This window comes from Chelmon rostratus, chromosome 17 (genome assembly GCF_017976325.1).
Source record: "Chelmon rostratus isolate fCheRos1 chromosome 17, fCheRos1.pri, whole genome shotgun sequence".
In the NCBI taxonomy this organism is placed as follows: domain Eukaryota; kingdom Metazoa; phylum Chordata; class Actinopteri; order Chaetodontiformes; family Chaetodontidae; genus Chelmon; species Chelmon rostratus.
The window spans coordinates 6,086,988-6,106,916 of record NC_055674.1 but is presented as its reverse complement, the minus strand read 5'-3'; the positions used below and the strand labels follow the sequence as shown (position 1 = coordinate 6,106,916).

At 43.3% G+C, this 19,929-nt stretch overlaps 1 protein-coding gene across 1 annotated transcript; it reads left to right on the top strand.

Moving 5' to 3' along the window:
* The first annotated feature begins 965 nt into the window (after nt 1-965).
* On the top strand, nt 966-19,583 carry cavin1a (caveolae associated protein 1a). The gene is made up of 2 exons (XM_041957097.1): nt 966-1,744; nt 16,540-19,583. The coding sequence occupies exons 1-2, from the start codon at nt 1,247-1,249 to the stop codon at nt 17,296-17,298; spliced, it is 1,257 nt and encodes a 418-aa protein (XP_041813031.1). The 5' UTR covers nt 966-1,246; the 3' UTR covers nt 17,299-19,583.
* The last annotated feature ends 346 nt before the right edge of the window (nt 19,584-19,929 follow it).

Here is a 19,929-nt window from a genome sequence, read left to right as displayed (position 1 = left end):
CATGGCTGTGGTCGAGCTAACGGTTATCACTGTCACTGCCAGTGACCTCGAAGGCTCCTTTCTAGCGGTGTTTGAAAAGTTTCCTCAAGGCACCGCACCAAACCGTGACAAAGAAAGTAAATGGAAATGGACATAACGTTTTCACAAAGGTAACATTAGTGTTTGCTGTAGAGTTGTTTGAGATGCATTAACGTTGGCTAACGGCTACATAGTCAAGGGATTAATATTGTTGGCGTCGCACACAGTGCACATATCAGTATAATGTTATTAACATCAAGTTGTGAATTTAAATTATTCGATGAGTCTGTCTCTGTCTCTGGCCGACTAGCCGAAAAGATCACTAAGCTAGGCTAGCTAATTCCTCCGAGTCAGGTTTAGTCTGTCTACTACTTTCATGTTGAAGAACATTCATACTTTATGAATTGAATGAATTAAACAGATTTTTTAAATCAATAATGGTATTATTTGAAAAAAAATAATAATAATAATAATAAATAAAAAAAACCTAATAATTCAGAATCATTCATGATGCTTAGTACCATCCCTACATTTGACAAATTAAATGTAATGTGACAATTCCTGTTTATGACCACTAGGCTGTAAACACTCACTCATTTTGAATATGCTCACAATCTTCTTCTTCTTCTCTTGTTTTTCTCAAACTTACCAGATGAGACCCACGACTTCAGAGCCTGTGAACTTAAATCGACACATTTCACTGGTGTGAACTGATGTTTATCGTGGCGCTGGACCTCGCCTCTGGTGACCCTCACCCCCTCCCTGGTAGAGAATAGGTGTGACATGTCACCATAAGAGGTGGAGTCTGGAGATATGCTGCCCCGTGGGGGCCGAATGGGGTGGAGCCCCGGCAGCATTGGGAGCCAGGGGGCGGGGGCCTGGTGCAAGAAGGGAAAAAGTTTGACTGGGTGGTTTCACAGGGAGCAGAGGCATTTGAGTCAGGGCACACATGCCTCAGCTGTGAGAGGCCCTACTTCCCTTGGCTGGCTGGCATCCCAGAGCAGAGGCAGAGAGAGAGACGAGGTGCGTGAGCCCGAGGGTGAAGAGAAAGTTTAAGTGTAAAGTAGACTAGGAAGAAGCAAACAAGTGGTGGAGAAAGTTGTCTGAAAGAAAAGAGAAAGGATTAAGGTCTGATTTTTGAGCAGCGTGGCTCCTGCAGGTTGTGTTTCAGTAGTGTATTTTTATCTGTAGTGAGTGTGCGGGCGGTTTGTATTTGGAGTGGACAGCCATGGCGGATACAGGTGTCAAGAAGGAGCACGCAGTCCTAGAAGTGCCGTACGATGACGACGAAGTAGCTCTGGTGGGCGCTGCCACCGAGCCGGCGGCAGACGACGACGACCCTGCTGAGGAGGTGGACCTGGTGCTGGCCGCTGGCTCTGGAGGCAAGAGTGAAGCGCAGATGAACGGGGTCATGGTTCTGGCCCTGCTAGACAAGATCATCGGGGTGGTGGACCAGATCCAGCAGACCCAGAACGGGCTCGAGGCCCGGCAGGAGGCCATGGAGAAGTCAGTGTCGACCATCCAAGGGGAGCTGGCTAAGTTGTCCAAGAACCACATCGGCACAGCCAACACCGTCAACAAGATGCTGGAGAAGGTCCGCAAGGTCAGCGTCAACGTCAAGACGGTGCGCAGCAACCTGGAGAAGCAGGCAGGCCAGATCAAGAAGCTGGAGAGCAACGAGAACGAGCTGCTCAAGAGGCGCAACTTCAAAGTCCTCATCTACCAGGTGAAGTGGGGGGGACACTGAGGGCTGCAGTGTGTGGATTAGCTTGTTCTTTCTTTATTTTGGTGCTATTTTATTATATTGTGGTGGCAATACGTTAGATGTGGCTATAAACATGAATTCGCTAAAGTTACACTCACAGTACACGTTGAGAGGTGTGTTGCGTTCCGCATATGACAAAGGAAATCTGGGAGCGAGTGTGAAACGCACCTGAAAATCTGTCAAGCCATCAGAGTAACCTATAAGCATCATCCCAACAGAGCGAGAGAGACGCTGTGTTCCAGTCCCACACTGCCAGGCTGTTCAGTAAGCCAGGAAGAGATTTAGCATGTCCCAACACATTGCATGTCAAATGCAGTCCACCAAAAATACCAAAAGATACCCCTAATGCATCAGGTCACATTTTGCCCTGACCCTCAATCCTCTGCACAGCGGGAGATTCGACTGAGGTACTGGGTTCATAAAAAGCCTCTGTCACATACTTTCTCTTTTTACTTCAAATTTGGCTTTACGGACTTAAACAGATGTTTGAGCAGGAGGTTCAAAGTTCAAGGTGCAGCATTACGATGAAGTAGTACGTCCCAGTCGTATGCACACTATGTGCAACAGCGTGTACTTTGTAAGGGAAGCTGCGCTGTGTACTGAAAGTAAAAACAGAACGTATGCGGTTTGGATGGCGACCGTGGAGTCCCACTGTGGCTGTGACCCCCGTTGAGCCATGTTTTCACTAAACAGCCTGGTTCAGTTCAGTTTTTTTGCACATTGGAACGCTTATTTTTTAGAAACACTGCAGTCCATTGATTGGTCAGAGAGGAGCGACCAGAGTCGTCTCATCATCTGCGCTCCGATGGAGGATTTCCCAAACTGTTTGCTTCAGCAGCGTTTTTGTCTTCTGTCTGCAGCCTTTTCTCAAACAAGCCTTGTCTGTTATTTCCAAACGGCTGGAAAGTGGAGGGGTTAGCCTGGAAGCCCCGGTGACAGCCCCACCTATATAAAACAGGAGCGTCTGCGCTGAAAACACAAGTCTCGGGTTTAGGTACATGTAGGTATGGGTTTCAAGGGTACTGCACTCAAAGTGTTTGCTGGAAAATGTGGCTTTAGTGAAAATGAAACTGGAGTAATTGTATAGGATAAAGGATGTGGGCCAAAGCGTCAGCTCTATGGTTTCCATGGTTTCCATGACATAAACATCTGAATCACTTTCTCCCAAAAGTCAAACGAGGCTATTATGTTTACGAAGAATCAAACACCGCAGGCCACTAAGCAGAAGTTGTGGCGTAATTTGTATTCACACTCAGTGAAAGGTGGATTCCTCCTCTCACCAGCGAAGGGAAAGCGAGTAGCTTCTGTGGAAAAATGAAGGCAGATAGTGACCTCTCCCACTCCACAGGACTTCATGACTACCCAATGAAACTATATAAAGAGCAGCGGGTGTAAATACAAATATAAGGCCTATAAACACTGGCATGAAGGGCTACTTGAGACAGAAGCAACGCCCCAGCGCTCAGAGGACAGATCGTTGGCAGGCTGCTGCCATGTAAGATGAAGATGTGGTTTTTATTATTAAGGTTTCTCAGAAGTGGACACATGGACTGCGTTCATGCATTCACGGTGCACAAACCTGCACTCGAGAACACGACTGAAGGTACTGTGGCAGGGTCAAGTTTAGTTTTTTTTGCTTATGGTAGTTTTTCTTCAGAGAAGCAGCTGAGATCATGAACATCTTAGAAAGAAAATAAGTAAAATAAGTAAATGAAAGACACAATATGAACGTGTGCCATTAGAGGACTGGTCGGTCTAACTGCTTTGGTGCATTTGAGACTTTTGTTTTTTTTTTAGCAGGGCATGCTGTCATGTCTGGCTGGTGCACTCACAGCTTACACCATGCACAGCAGCGCTTGAACTTTAGTTTATTTTGTGCATAAAAAGGTCTCGTGCTCTTCGACCTGGAATTTGTCCGTAGGCCACAAATCAAAGTGCAGCTCTAGAAAATGTCAGTGGCCGTCACCTTGTGCACATCACATCTTCGCCTCTGCAGTGAGCTGGCTGGAAAAGAGAGAGGATTTTCTTTAAACACATTAGTAGCATTGAATCTGAGAGTCGCAAGATACTCGTGAGTGGGTCTTAATTCAGGATCTGTATCGGTGGGCCAGCGTTTTCACACCCCGTCCTGGGATGTCCGCGGTGGGAGCGGGTTACACTATTGGCATCTCGCAGAAATCCAATCATGGACTCTCGGCCTTAATAAATTACTCTGTAAAGCAGGTGCCTCCCGCTGTTTGTGACACTGCGTGGTCGACTGCAAGCCCTTTTAACTGTATGTGTGTGTGCAGTTGTCAGCGAAGGACGACGGTTTGCATGAGAGGAACTGGTTTAAGGACTTGCACTGTTTTATAAAGCTTAGGTATCACTTGATTGTGCTTCAGCATAAAGAAAAAATCATTCTCAACCATTTGCTGCTGGTGTTGTCTCAGCTGTAACGCTCTTACCGCTGTCCACACTTCTGACACGTTTTCATGGCGGTTGTAGGAGCTGCAGCTTCTATGTTGCAGACGCTTTTTTTGGGCTCCCACAGTCTATTTATTGCCAGAGGATGGCTGCACCGTGTCCGGTTTAACAGAGCGACATATCGGCTGGTCAGATATTGGCAGCGTTGCAAATCAACACTGGCTCTCAGTCAGGTTTCACCCCTTTCCACTGTCTGTTTGTGTGTTAATGTGTTAGGGTGGGATAAGTTTAGAATTAGGTTAAGGATGAGATCAGGGTTAGGGTTAAGCATGTGGACGTTATGGTTGAAGTTACGGTAAACGTCTGTGGAACTGATGTGAGCTTGTGCAGCGTCCTCACAAGTACAATACAATGTGTGTGTGTGTGTGGCCATTCCTCACCGGTATTTCCTTTCTCAGTGTCAATGTCGAGCAAAGCTAAAATGTGAGGAAGACAGGTGACCAGCCTGTCTCACGCTTGCTGTGTAGGTCCTTTGTTAAGCTGATAGCAGCTTCGGCTTTCGGTGCCGTGTTTTTCTCTGCTCTCTCTCTCTCCGTGCACTCTGAGAATAGACACGTACTGCAGAATTTCTAGCACGAAAAGACTTTGACAGTGATGCTTTATAATTAAACCTGCAGCCATGGTAGCACGCAGGGTCCCCCGGCAACAGCAGGGTGGGGCGATGATCAGCAGCGGTGGAAGAAGTGCGCAGGTCGTAGCAATACCACGGTGTAGAAATACTCTGGTACAAATATCAGCTGCATTAGCAAAACTGCAGAAGTATAACCATCAATGTAAAGTATCCAAAGGAAAGGTACTCATTATGCAGAACGGCCTATTTCAGAATAACAGACATTGTATTATTCAATTAAAATGATTGATGCCTCAGTTAGTACACATCACTAATGTAGTGATTACTAGATAGATCTCAGTCTATCTATATGCATTTGAGTAATAACGAGTAGTAAAACGAGTTACTGTTGTCTCTCATGAGACAGAAATATGATACACACCACTGAGAAGAAGTTCCGCATTAGAAACATAATTATTGTACTTCATTTTAGTTTAACTGTTGCACTTAGATTGTGGGAGTTTAGACCTTGAGATTGGCGTGAGGGGCAAATGTTGTACATTTGCTTTCCTCTAATTTCCTTCCTCATTCGATGTCGTTCTGGAGTCGGGAGGCTGGGCCGTTAGAATAACAAACCCTGACTGTAAGAGGCCTCGCAGCAGCTGAGTGGAGCAGCGTTTCTCAGCTCTGATTGTATTGCATCTGATATTGCTCTCTTTTATAGACCAGTTGTCTTTGTGGGAGAAACATAATCATTCTAAATGAGTCCAAGTTTATTTCCTTATTTCCCATTAGTCTCATATTGTCAATATGAATATTTTATTCCAGCCTTGCAGGTCTAATTTCCTGTTGTAGTGTTTTCTAATAGCTGTCAGGAAATACACTCATGAATTGGTTTATAAACATTATTGTAGCTTTCTCACTGAAGCCTCATGGTGGTTATAATATTATGATTGCTAATGTTGTAGATGTCCCTTTAGAGGCCTTTATGTTTCAACAAGAAAGTTTTACTTGTCTTTTTGAACAACTACAAGGTGTTATGCATGATTTTTTTCTTGAAAAATAACTATAATATCATCTTCCTGGTCAGCGGCCGTAGTGCTGGTGCCCTGTCCCAAAAGTTGGGCCTCCTGCTCATCCTCAGAGGAAACCAGGCACATCTGCGCCGATGTCTAGCAAGTCTTGACCGTCAGCGAGCTAAAAGCTAAGCTAGCTGTTGCTGGTTAAAAGCCTCAGAGGGCTCCGTCTCAGCTCAGCCCTCCACAGGTTGCTTAGTCTGCCCAGGCAGCAGGAGGAGACTTGTATGGAAGAGGGTGTCCTGACAGTAGTCCCAGTTCACTCTCTATAGATATCACAGCTGACGACAGATCTGTCAAAACCCTCCAGTAGATCAGATGAACCAGGTTTCCTGCTGATTCTTTCCCTGCAAAGAAAAAGTCATAATGACAGAGGGAACTTTTTTCTTTGACTGTTTTGCTTTAGCTCTCATTTGAAGTGGTTCTGTTAGCATCACTAAAGCGAAGCAGCTGATCAGAGATGAAGCAGTTATTCTCTGGAAGAAACCTTCAGTGATCAGTTAAACCGGATATCTGGATACCAAATATGTCTTTTATAATTCCACACACATGGTTTGTCTTTATCAAAACCTGGCTCCAACATTACCCACAATGCAACTCAACCACTGATATTTCTTTCTGAGATTCAGGTGTGTTACGCTAGCAGCAGCTAATGAGGAGTGGGCTGCAGAGGTCTGGTAACATCACGTCTTTCTAACTCCACAACCACAGATTCAGCACAGAGGCTCCCTTTGAATCCATCTGTGGATTTACCTACTTTGAAACAAATGGTTTCCTTCTGAAATAAGTGCTGTGCTAGTGTGAGTGCACATTCACCTTTGTTTTATAAGTGTGCTTTAATTAGATACTGAAACAGTGACTCACCCAATCAGAACTGGGGGATCACCAGGGGTATTTCATAATGTTCATTATCTATTTAATTAAGTGGATTAATCCAGTTGATGCAATGTGAGAGCGTATGTCCGTCAGACAGTACCGCTGTGTGTGTGGAATCTGGGTGTGTTTGGCTGCAGCTCAAGGGCAGTGATAGCCATGTGGTCGACTCTATCAGGGAGATGTAAGACTTCTCAGTTACAGTCGACTTATTCCACGCCAGCCTCACAGAGCTCAGACTGCAGCCAACAAGCCTCGCCACCAGCCCCAGCCCTCTTGTCTTTAATAGCTTTGAACCCAGCCCGGACCATGTAATAATTCAGTTCCACTTAGTCCAGACACAGGGATCTAGCCACGGCTTTTGGCCACTTCAGCTGACTCAATCTTTAAATCAGATCTCAGCCTCATTACAGAGAGGGTAGTTATGAAGCACTTAGCCAACCCCTACCAAGAGCAACCAACTCGACCAAAAGGCACATAACCGCCAGCGCCAAGTTAGTGTTATGATTCATCCCGCTGGCATCTCTCTGCCTCTCCTGCCCACTTGTTCTCCTCCTGTCTTCTCAGTTTCTATCGCTCCCACCATCAGTTTAGCCAGTTCTGCTCCCACTCAGTCATCTAATCCAGAACCAAGGGCGCAGCTCATTCAACATTTGCTACAGCACTTGCACACCATGCTGTCCTGTTCCAGTCTCTCCTCTCTGTCCCTTTCTCCCACTGCGGTCCTCTTTCCTGGGTTGGTGGAAAAATATCTGGCAGGCTCCACATTTCACTGCTGCATGTCAGCTTCTATGTCGAGCCTGCTCTGAGTTCCAGGACTTGGTGGCGTGTGAGCCTCCGCGTGTAAGAAGCTGTCCGGTAGAACATGTTTGTCGGTTGCTTGCTGAGAAGACGGAAAAAAATCAGATATACAGAAATCAGATGTGCAGTATGCACTATTATGAAAAGAATAAAACATTTTGGAAGTAAAGATAGAAGAGAGAAAATACTAATGAGACACAGTCGCCTCAGCATGAGTTAAATCCTAAAGAGATTTGCCTGGAACATCTTGGGAAATACTCTTTCTTGCAGGGAGTTAGATGAGATGATCATTATCATTCTTACATCTGTACGCTAAATATGAGGACCTAGACATAAACTTGTTAGCATATTAGCACAAAGACTGGAAACAGGGGAAACAAAAGCAACGACGTCTGCCCACCAGCACCTCTAAATGAACCCCGTAAATCTCTAATTGCCAAATTGTGTCTTGTTTGTTTAATCCACACTGAAACAAAAGCGTACGAATGACTCGTGGCTGGACTGTTTCTTGGCTGGGGCGTAGTCACTTCCTGGAGTCGAGTGTTGCTAGGCAACCAAGAAATTGCCTGGAAGATGACCCCAAGTAAAGCTGCAAATTGTTGTTTTGAATGTTTACGTTTTTTGCAGAGATTTAATGGCCAAGATATAGTTTGTTGATTATAGTTTCAGAACGCCTCTTGTCAGATTTATTGCCTTTGGACAGAGCGAGGCTAGCCTTTTCCCTACATCCCAGTATGTATTAAGCTAAGCTAGCAGTAGCTACATATTTTCCACACATATTTGTGAGAGATATTGATCTTCTCATTAGCTCCCAGCATTAAGGCAAATAAGTGTGTTTCCCAAAATGTTGAAATATTCACTTAAAGCCTGCTTGTCTCCCCCCTCCCCCGTTCTTTGTTTTGGCAGCGACCAACGACATCTTGGAGCCAGAACTATGTTTCTCTTGGCATGTTTGACCAAATCTGGATCTTGTAACACTGATACTCTCTCATTCTTTCTGTAGCACACACACACACACACACATCTTGTACACCACAAGTAACAAGTGAGCCCAATTCAAAGCAAGAGCAATCGTTTTATGTTTGATTTGAAAACCATTGTCCTCTGCTGTTGTTCATCTCATTTTTCTTTTCTTTGCTTGTGTAAAGCAACAATGAATTTTCAAGCTGGCCCTGTCGTATCAAAGAATGAAAAATTACGAGGAGCTCAGACACTTTGAACACTTCGTGAAGACTCACTGAGGACCAAGGGTTGGTGTGGCACAACTGGACTCACTCTGTAATTCTATACACTCACAGACAGTCCATTTGCTCTCTGCTCTGCATTTTCAGATCGAGTGTACAACACTCTGGTGTGTGTATGTCTCAGATACAGGAGGTGGATTTGCTGATGGTGTTACTGTAGCCGTTCCTGTGCTCCTGTCACGCAGTTTGTGTCGCAAAAATAGGAACCCTGCTATTCCAACACGTGGACACACACTGCACATGTCTCTTCATTATTATTGCTATCATCTGTTATTAGATCTGTCCGTCTAATGCGGTTGCCTGCTTCTGGGTTGTATAATGCTATATGCTCGTTACAAATTAAGCCTCCCACAGTACTTACGATGTTTCATTTAATGTGTGATTTACATGCTGTGTGTTTTGCACTTTCATATGTTTTGCGTTAGAGGAAATAGTTCAGTTGTTAAGCAACTTAGGGACACGAATGCATTAGTTTTTGTTGCACATCAGCTTATTCTGTGAGTTCTCAGTCGATTCCTGTGAGTATGCGCTAGTGTGTGCTGCATGCTGTATCTTACAGTGTAATACAGCCCAGTTGTCTTTCTCTCGGTCCAAAAGAACACTCTCGAGTTGCTCTTATTAAAATAACTACATTTTACGTGTCCTGATGCCTGATCTCACGTCCCAGCTGCCTTCTTATCTCACCCAACATTGCCGTCCCACAGTAGCAGACAGGATTTACCAGCTGGGAGAAAGATCAGGTCGCCCCTGAACGGTTGTAGTTGTCATCTAGCGTCTTGGCCGGCTAACAGAAATGTGTCCTCACAGCACATCGCCACATCACAACTGGGTGGAAGCTGCCGATGCCCTCCATGCTGTGTATTCCAAGATTTGTAGGCACGCACTTCATCTACGAGGCCGCGGCCAAAATAAAAAGTTGGCCAAATTATCTGAGATGGTGTATTAAAGGAAACAGCTATGTCGCTTTTGATTATAAATACACCAGCAGTAATGCAGTGGAATGATGTGGTGTCCTGTTTCATTGCGTGGGTCTGAATTTAGCCGTCCGCAGCACCAACTGATTGATTAATGACGTTACATACGTGTTTGTGTGGGCTTATTTCCAGATAAATGCGTTGACTATGACTATGACTATGTAGCCTTTGTTGTTGGGTTCATACTCCACTTTCTATACTGCTTTATATCTAAAGGTGTAATAAAAGTCACCTATGATTTTTTTTTTTTTTAATTTTCCCAAAGAAAACTGTTCACAGCACAGTCTGTGGACATTCCTTCTGGACAGGCACGATAAATACTGGTGGCGGATATCTCAAATGTTTGCAGATAAAACTGAAAGGACCTGCAAATAGTGACCATTAAAATGCCCTTTTAAAGCATGCCTTCATTGTAGTGACACAAAAAGTTGCTGTCAAAGCATCATCCAAACATTCGCTGTTAACATGAGCGACTGTTATCGCTGTAACTTCAGAGGTTGCATGTGAATGTCTGGTATGTGCAAACCTCCAGTCTGAAGCGCAACAGTCAGGTTACCCCGGTGGTATATTTCCCGCTGCTGCGAGACCTCGCTGTTCATGTCACTGCCGTGTGAGTTATAGGCTGTCACTGAGAGCGTGCCAGGACACGTGGTGGCTGTTGGTACCCTCGGGATTAGACTTCGCATGCTCATGGATGTTTAGGATGATTTATCTATAAATAATAGAAATCGTACCTAAATTATGCTATCAGTGTAAGAGGCAGACTTTGAAGGTGACACGTTTAGTTTAAGTTTTATCCTTATTTTATCTCTGTTTTCTTAGTTTCTCACACACATACTCAATTTTGTTAATAAAATATAACACGTAGTTTGTCAGGAAAACAGACAATTCATCCAAAGCTTTGAAACACACAGTATTGTTCGTAATTTTGGGTAAATACAATATTTGGTTACTTCTACAAGAGATTATTTAAAATAACAAGGGCTTTTCTTAGTGCGAGTTAATACAAAGACAGCTGAGTGGCTCATGCTAGATTAGAAATAAATGCAAAGATGGAGTAAAAGCCCCACGGTCAGATTTTCCATTTATAATGTCCCAGTCACATTAGTCAGTATCTCACCAACAATAGCTCAATTCAGAACAAAGTGCGGCAGCGTGGGTGATTGGCTGGTTGCCTTCCTTCTTGTACCCCCAGGAGTTATTTGGCAGGAAATTTTTCTCATTAATAATTATATTGGTCCAATGTAATTCAGTTCTTATAGTTTCCTAATGTTGGGCCCAGCGCATGTATTCATGTTGGCAGCTTATTCATGCCCTCACTTGATCCACAGAAATGTACAGAACAGAATAAAGATAATATGATGATTTCAAAACTTTTTCAGTTTTATAAAAATCTTCATGCTCTCTGCAGCAGTACGTGCAAATTAGTGTTTGTGCCTTCCAGCTTGAGTGTACAGGACTCCTTCAGTGTAAATATGGATGCCACCATTAGAGAAAAGGGGATAGTTATGTAATACATTCCAGCACTGTGGCTGGCAACTCACACACAGACGTAAATGGAAAAGTACATTTTCTATCTTTGCATGAGACTCTGGGATTCCAGTGGTTTCAGAGTTATGGATGTGGGAAAGCTGAGATGTGGAAAAGGGCTTCCCCTTCAGGTCCTTGTGTGTGAAATCACAAATGACCATCACAGAAAAACCAAGGAACTCCCTTCCTGTAGCGTGCACTGTAGCATGACATCGCCATGTCGGCTATGTGGTACATAGAGCCCCTTTCTTTGAATGAATCTGTCCATAGGGCGTGATTGGTTGTTAGTGTTTCCATGTCCCACAGGACAGTTAACATGACACTTTCCATGTAGGTTGTTCTGAAGGGGATAAGAGAGCTTCATGAAACAGAACTTGCCTTGTGCCCTCAGTCATAAGAGTCACCTTTAAATGCTTGAGGTGGTGGACGACTGGACCAGTCATCTGTGAATTGTTTGAGCCTTATTTAGGAGAGTGTGGCGTGCATCAATATTAATGACCAGAGCACATTAGCGTCCTTGTTTTAGCCTCCAAGTGCTCTTCAGGGATCAAAGCATCACGATTCAAGCCTCTGCAGGACGCTTACATGCGAATCTCCGCCTCCGTTTCATGTCAGTTTCTCGTTTGACCTTCTCCCATCCTGGAGGTGCACAGGGGTCGTGATATCACTCATTGTGAAAGCGAAGTGCACAGCTGCAGGGACTGGACAGGATCAGACAGCTGCTCCTGTGACTCACCGGAGAGGCCTTTCATCACGCTGCCTTAAAAGGAATACTGCGTGTCTGTCTGTGTGAGTGTTTATCTACGAGCCAGTGTGTTGCTAAATGTCTGCATGCATGTCGGTGGGTCGGGATCATCAATGCCTTCAGGTATTGATGAACAGAAAATATTTTTAAAAATATTGTATATACTCTAAATTCAAGTCATTTATGTAATCAGAATGCAGTATTTTCCCTATTTGGATATGCTGGGCGTCATGTTGCTAATATGATCATTACTGTCATAAATACATATACTACATGTACAAAGACAACACAAAGCACAGCCACCTTGCACCAAGCAGACAACATGGTGAGTTTTGATAGCATAAAACAATCAAAAACCACTTCTTTTTTTTAGAAGCATCATGGCATCATTGCAGGTGACAACATATTTAAATAACTAATCTTGAATATTGGACCAGGTGGATGAGTGAACGTCTTGTAACAGCAGACAGAGCAGACAAAGAAGGGGATGGAGAAAGGTAGTGGCTTTAGTCACAGCTGCTGTGGTGTCTGATTGAGAGCACCATTTGCTCTGTTGTCCATGGTAACAAGTCAGTGATTCGATTATCCTTGTATGAGTCAGACAGAGAACATTTTGCCTCTGATAATACAGTGTCAGACAAAGAAAAAGCATTTCTGTTGTTACGCAAACGCCTTAAATTTATGTTTTCACTGTAGGTTGAGAAAATAGGTTCTCGATAGGTTGGGGCTGTTTACCATAATCTTTGTCTTCAGTCTGCTGGGGCTTTTTAATTGCATCTCCTGTGTTGTTCCTCCCTCTGAGGTGCTGCTCAGACAGTTGTTGACTTGTGTGAGCAAATCAAACACACACACTCAGAGAGAGAGAGTTCCCTCTCTTCCTAGCCATCTTTTCCATGAGGTATGATTCACGCCACCCTTGGAGGAAAAAAAACATGAGCAACAGAGCTCCTTCTCATAGGAGAGAGCAGACATGCACTCAGTCACCATTCCCCTGGCACCTGTCAGTAAACACACACACACACAAACAGACACACACATAGAGGGCCGACTTTTCCATTGCTGGTAAGTGGGAGGAGAGAGAAGTGTAACCAACCATCTTCTTCCTCAAGCTCCTCAGTCACACGTAATTATTGATATCAGTGTCTGCCTCACACATCTAATATCAGTCAGGCTGTACTCTCTATCGTCATGTTATGTGCAATAGTAATACAACTTATATGATATAACCTGACGTAATGTAAAAATATGACCAACATCAGGTGGAACCATAAAGCCCATCCACCAAACAAGACCTTTAAAATCATTTTAAAACCAAGAATACTGTATGGAAATCCTGCTTTGTTTTCCTTCAGTTTTAAGGTTTGTTTTGCTGTTCCCAAAAAAAAACATATTAGTAATTTGGGCGGTGATGGTCTTAATTAAGCAGAACTTACCTTTACAGGGGTATGGAGCTGACATGGTCCTGGGCCATGCTGTAATTTCCCTGCTTTTGTATGACCTCATATGTTCCCAGGATGCCGTGCGCTGCTGTTTTTCCCTTGGCTGCAGAAGCTTCCTGTTCAGGCTGCTTTTTTTTCATGGAAAAAACTGTAGCTGCATTTCTGTGTTTGAGGGTGGGTGCGCATGTGTCAGCATTTGTATGTGTGTGTTATACACATTTTTTTAGATGTAAGATTAACTCACTGGCTTTCAGTTTTAGCCCACCAGCCAAACTCAGCTGCAAGCACTTTTTGCTGGGGTTTATCTTTATTAAGTTCACGTGAAAATTATGGTCACTTTTCAGCACTTTGCATATTTGTCCTATTCAGTTTTGTCCATCATGTTGCATCATTCTGACTCTAAGAATCTATGGAAACATGTTGTGGTAGCGTTCTGTGCTCATGCATTTAAAAATATCTCTGCTTCTATGTCTGCAAAGATGGTGCAGTATTTATTTTAGTTTAATTGTAATGCACTCACAACTGAGAACCTCATGTCGGTATATTGTTGTAGAGATGTCAGCTGTTTATCCAGCTAAATTTCACCACCCGCCAGAGACAACATTAGCAGGTGGCTGCCATGGTGACGGAGCGCTGTGTTTATCTGTTGCTGTGGAGTGGAGGGTGTTGTGTGTTTGGAAAGGTGGGGGGTGTCGGTAGGACTGAACGCTGCAGTGGCTGGTAGCCAAAGAACGGTAGATGGAATCCAGAGAGAGGGAAAGGCCAGCCCAAAATAAACCCATACAGAGCGGGTTGGCCAGGCCCACACCGTACACACCAGATAAGGAGGCAAGTGTCCATTTTACGATGGATCATATGGCAATATTTGAACTGCCCAGGGAAATGTGCCGATCACGTGATCTGACAGGTGTTTTTTATCTTTCAGAAGTTTGATATCAGTATTGAAATCTGACTTTGCTGTGAATGCGGCAAGTTACTAATGACAAAACACTAAAAAACCCACATTCACAAGTTGTTCCCACATCAGTTTTTAAACAGTTATCCTACTTGAAAACGTGGATATTGACAGCGACAAACCAAGGTTAAAAAGTTAGCTCATGAAGCTACATTGAATACAAATATGATTAGATTCAACTGTCCTGCTACCTCCTCGTGTTTGACGAGGTTGGATGAGTTTGGATGCATAATTATTGCCAATCCGCAATCTGTTGCCGTGGTGATTAATTTGACAGATTGTTGCTGCCTCATTAAACTGTTTCTGATGATATTCCCAATGAGTGGGTGTTGAAGTATTGGTGGAGAAGACAAACGGATATCTGCTGTTAGTTTCAACTGCTTCTGGGGGAGATTCAGTCTGCCTGTGGCAACAGGCTGACAGTAACCACATTTCTTGGCCTTATCGCTCTACTACGACATTTTACTGTTCTCAAATTTAGCAAGGACCCTTCAAACCAAATTTGCTTTTAGCTTTAGGATGAAATTCAGATTGTAAACCTTCTATTCATATCTGCTAATATATAAAATTATCTGCACTGTGATCTCATTCTGAGACAACCTGCTAAAATATGACGAAGACAGGGATATCAGTCAAAGGATGCTTTCATTTTGTTTAATTTTGTGATATTTTTATATTATTTGACATGAAAGGATCTGCTGGACATTGAAGATTTTAGTGCATGAAAGTCTGATTGCTGTTTTGGAAGCATTTCCACCCTGATGATAATAACATTTTGAAAATAATCAGTATGAAGGCAGCGGCATCTGTAGCGAATTCAGTGAAGATGATGATGGTGCCGAGGATTAAACGTAAAGAGAAGCACTGAGATGCAGCATCTCTAATCCCTCAAGGGGTCACAGACATGCTGTTATGTGGATAACATTCTTGGCATAGTGCGGCTGCTCCCTGCATGGATATCTTGTACCACACTGACAGTGTCCTGCCAAACAATATGGAAACACGGTTGCTGCAGCACTGAGTGATTGGCAGCTGTCAGCATTACAGCAGCATAGTTTGTTGTTTGAACAAGTGATGTTATGAAGCACAGACATGCCTCTTCTTCATGGAGTAGATGGAAAACCTTCTAGTACCTCTGCATTGTCTGAATCGCAGACCTTTTTTTCCAAAGTGGCAACATAAAAGACTTCAGAGGAAGTGTAAGTGTAAACCTGGACAATTGGTTTTATAGTAAGGCAGCTTTTCTGTGGAACAGATAGTATGGCTTTATATTTTTGACCACATGTGAATTGCTGCACTGCTGTGCTTTTTGTTATATGGCTGACTTAAAACTGCACTAACCACCAAGTCTTTCCAGCGAAGTGAAAGCAGTATTATAAGTTCTACAACCTTTACCATTTGTAGATAATGCTCATCTATAAATTTTCCAAAGATTTATATCTTTAAGATCACCTCAAGCTCCTTTTTGTTTATTGTTAGATTTTTATTGAAAATTAGACCTTTTAGTCACAATAGTGAAAGTGTGTGAGTTAAAGTTTTTACAGAGAAAAATGGCAGGAAATAAACCTGTGGTTAGATTTACCAGCCTGTTGGCTTCAGTTTCAGTATGACTGTGGAGGTTGAGATAATAGAGGCTATACACCCAATAGTTTTATCATTTGGTAAACAATACATGCGACTCCATCTCCTTATATTTCTGAGACTATTTCTAAGAGGTGTTAAATAACTGGGTGTAGCCCTGCAGGCTTGTTGGCATGTGACTGACACCACTAGATGGCACTCACTGGCTACAAGCGGTGAAACGTGTGCACTGAATGTTCGGAAGACACATCAGTCTGTTAAGTGTTCATGCTCATATTTTCAATTAAATTTCTCCCCCAAAGGCCATTAACTTCGCTCTCTCAGGCTGGTAATTTTCACATGCATTCAATGAAAGTCAGTGATTTACAGTAACCATACTGTACAATCAGTTAAGCACCATTTCTGCTAATATTGTAGTAAATTTCAAATTGGAAATGTTCACACATTATGTTCCTTTAATGTAATGCTGCCGTGGCTTAATACTCTTCTGTTTTTCTTTTTCTTCCTATTTTGCTCTCTCAGGACCAAGTAAAGCCATCCAAAGCCAAGCCTGCAGAGACAGTCGTTGAAGGAAAAGCCGTGGAGGGCCTTGAGCAGATTCCTGAGGAGGGACGAGAGGGACTCCCAGACAACATCAATTCAGATGAGGAGGTGGAGATTGAGGAGATTATCGAGGAGTCTCGCACCAAACGCCTCCAGCGCTCCACCAAGCAGCAAGTGGATAACATAAAGAAAGCCTTCTCCAAGGAGAAAATGGAGAAGACCAAGCTAAAGACCAAGGAGAACTTGGAGAAAACCAAGCAGAGAACCCGCGAGAACCTGGAGAAGACAAGACAGAGAACACGTGACAACCTGGAGAAAACCAAGCACAGCCTGGAGAAGAAGATAGGCAAGCTCGGGACCCGTATGACCCCCAGCCAGGAGCGCAGGGTGAAGATGAAGAGCTCCAAAGACAAGGTGAAGAAGTCCCTTACCCCTGACCACACGGTGTACGCTCGCTCCAAGACCACTGTGTACCGCGTGCCCCCCTTCACCTTCCACGTCAAGAAGATCCGAGAAGGGGAGGAGGAGGTGCTGCAGAACACAGAGATGGTGGAGGTGACCGAGGCCGAGGGCCAGCCAGGAGGAGAGGAGAACGGGCTGGGTGTCAACGTGGAGGTGGAGGAAGAGGAGCTGGTGAGTGTAGACAGCCCGGAGATGGAGGCTCTTCTGGAGGTGACTGAGGACTCTCAGCTGGTCAGGGTGGAGCCAGGCCACTTAAAGAAGGCCCAAAGTGAATAGAGCCTCCCAGCTGTGCAGGGCTGTGAAGGCAGAGATAAAAGGAAGAAGACGGGAACCGATTCTTAAAGAATAATGAGTCTAATCACAAGGACACAACATTAGTCGTAGGGACTCTCAAGACATGATCACAATCTATGACATCGCATTTGTTTTCTGTTCTCTTTTTATTGTACCCAACAGGGATGACTTTCATATTTGCTCCTCTTTGGCATACAAACAAAAACAAAGCTAGCTTATGAAACATGCTGCAGGCTGGGCTGGTAATCTTACACTTGTATGTTTATTCTATCATTGTTTATTGTTGGTTTGGTAAATTGACATATAAAGCTATAAGGAAGAAAGGTATAAATAGTCTTTGCCGTTGAGATGTAATGTGTAATATAATATTTGCCATGTATGATATGCACAAGGTAAGGTAACAGGAAGTTGTTGGCAGGATTTCTGTTTTAATGGCTGGTTTTGGTGATGTCATGTGCAAAACAAATGTGGGCAAAGATTTTGGTCTACAGAAGAGATGAAGACAGAGGAGGCAGGAGTAGAGGTTTTCCTTGTCTTAAAAGTTTACAGAAACATTACCCCTGATGTGCAAAAAGCATGAGGGCACAAAGCTTGTTTACAGCAAGTCACTCAGGCTTTGTGCTTAATGCTACAATATAATGTTTCTCAATTTAAATGACAGATGTAAATGAATAGAAATAGAGTGTGATGTCTGCTACATTATATCTTGGACATTTAAACACTGAGAAATTCAACTAACTTGAGAGAATAATTTAATAATCAAGACCAGGTGTTTTACCTCCTTGAAACGCAAGTCAGGATCCTGCATGGACATTTCTGTGCTTTCATTAAAAAAATAGCAATAAAGGATTATGAAGCCTTAGAAGAATCAGTAGTCCCCCACTGAGGTTAATAAATTATGTGGGGAGATATCTCTAATTTCTCTCTTCTCTATTCTTGGTTCTAATTGATCACTCATTTAAAATTTAAGATAGTAAAATACTTAAAGTTGATGTTAGTGAAATTCAGGATGAAACCTTTGTATTAAACCGGGTTTATCTGCAATGCACACTTGAAAACACGGTCCGATCACCTTTCACTGCAATACAATATTTTGATGTATGTTCATGCTATTTTAGTGCAACTGGACATGTTGTGCTCACCGACTTCCACATAGAGGAGAAGAAAAACGACTGTGTCACCATGGTCACAGCTCATCACAGTACATTTCCACATCCCTATTAAATTTTCCCAAGGTAATTGCAGGCAGAAAAATGATGGTCTAAAGAGCAAGAAGACAGTTTAATGACTGACTACGTAACACGATGCAAATACCATCCCAAATTGTGGTAGTGAGAAGTTTTAGAAATGGCATGGCACTTTATTAAATGTCAGAACACCAGAACAGCGTGATGCAGTCCAAGAACGTTTTGCAGAAACCAGGTGGAAATGTTCACACTGAAGCTGTCTGACCTTAATTCAGAAATAAATCCATGTTAGTTAGAGAAGACAATCGTGCAGGATTAGAGGAAGCCAAAACAGTTGAATTGTAATTAGCTAAGCCTGATGTAAACTGGCATTTTCTATCACTGCCACTTTGGTAAGACGAGCACACAAAGATCTTCTTACATTTTCCTCCTGAAAGACTGTGTGATTTTGATGTGGTGTAGGCATGCAGAAGCCCACTGTGTAGCATAGAGCACCATTAAAATAATCAATGGGCTGGGGAATGCAATTAAGGAGAGTGCTCCCTTTGAGCACTGAGCAGAGCAGAGAACAGGGTGAAGGATAGAAAATAAAGGATGTGTGTCCGTGTCTGTGTGTCTGAGGGTGTGCGTGCGCATGCTCGTGTGCGAGATTGTAAAGAGTAAGTATGTGCATACCATACGAATCAACACTGACATTTTTATTTTAGCATCAAGTGGAAATTTCATGGAGGCGCATGAATTACAGGCTTGTGAAATCACATAGACCTTTCACAGTATCTTTTTTTATAAATTTTTGACAGAGCTATCCTTATTGTCTCATCAAACATCGAAACACTTGTAAGATATTGGTCCCATTTTTAAAAAAAAAGTGTGTTTTTGCCACCATGTATATTTTGCCTTGTTTTGGGCTACTGCTTATTAATAAATGGAACCAGCCTGCTGTAAGCGTGAGTTGGGTCATGTATTGCTTATATTGAGACATTTTCATTTTGAAAAATGATCAGTTGCACTGCTGCAACATATAACTCTTGCCTTTTTCTGTAGTGTTTAAGGCCTTTTTTGCCTATAAATAAAAGCTGACTGAATAATACATACTGCCTATTATTTTTATTTTCCTGAATTATATGAGCTTTTCTGTATATACCTGGTTATGGCCTGTGTGTATTTGCTCACCTAGCGTGAGGAGAGGCTCGGGTATCCCTGAATAATGATAAGGACGGGTCAATAATAAACAGCACTGGTGTTTTAAACTCTTGATGACGTCGACACTGCCAGTAACTCAGATGACTTCCAGGCTGGCTGTTCCGTCGAAGTGCCCGTGCCCCCTCCGCAGAAAATAAGCGCGCGGGCCTTCTGTGACTTCCACGCGCAGGGAGGGTGTGCCGGCGGGAACAGCGCAGTTGCGACAGCAGTAAACACGGCTTTC

What these genes read in the sequence shown, in the direction of transcription:
- cavin1a (XM_041957097.1), top strand. Translation starts at nt 1,247, where the DNA reads ATGGCGGATACAGGTGTCAAGAAGGAGCACGCAGTCCTAGAAGTGCCG. An exon ending in TCAAAGTCCTCATCTACCAG is followed by an intron (nt 1,745 to 16,539) that starts GTGAAGTGGGGG and finishes TTGCTCTCTCAG; the next exon opens with GACCAAGTAAAGCCATCCAA.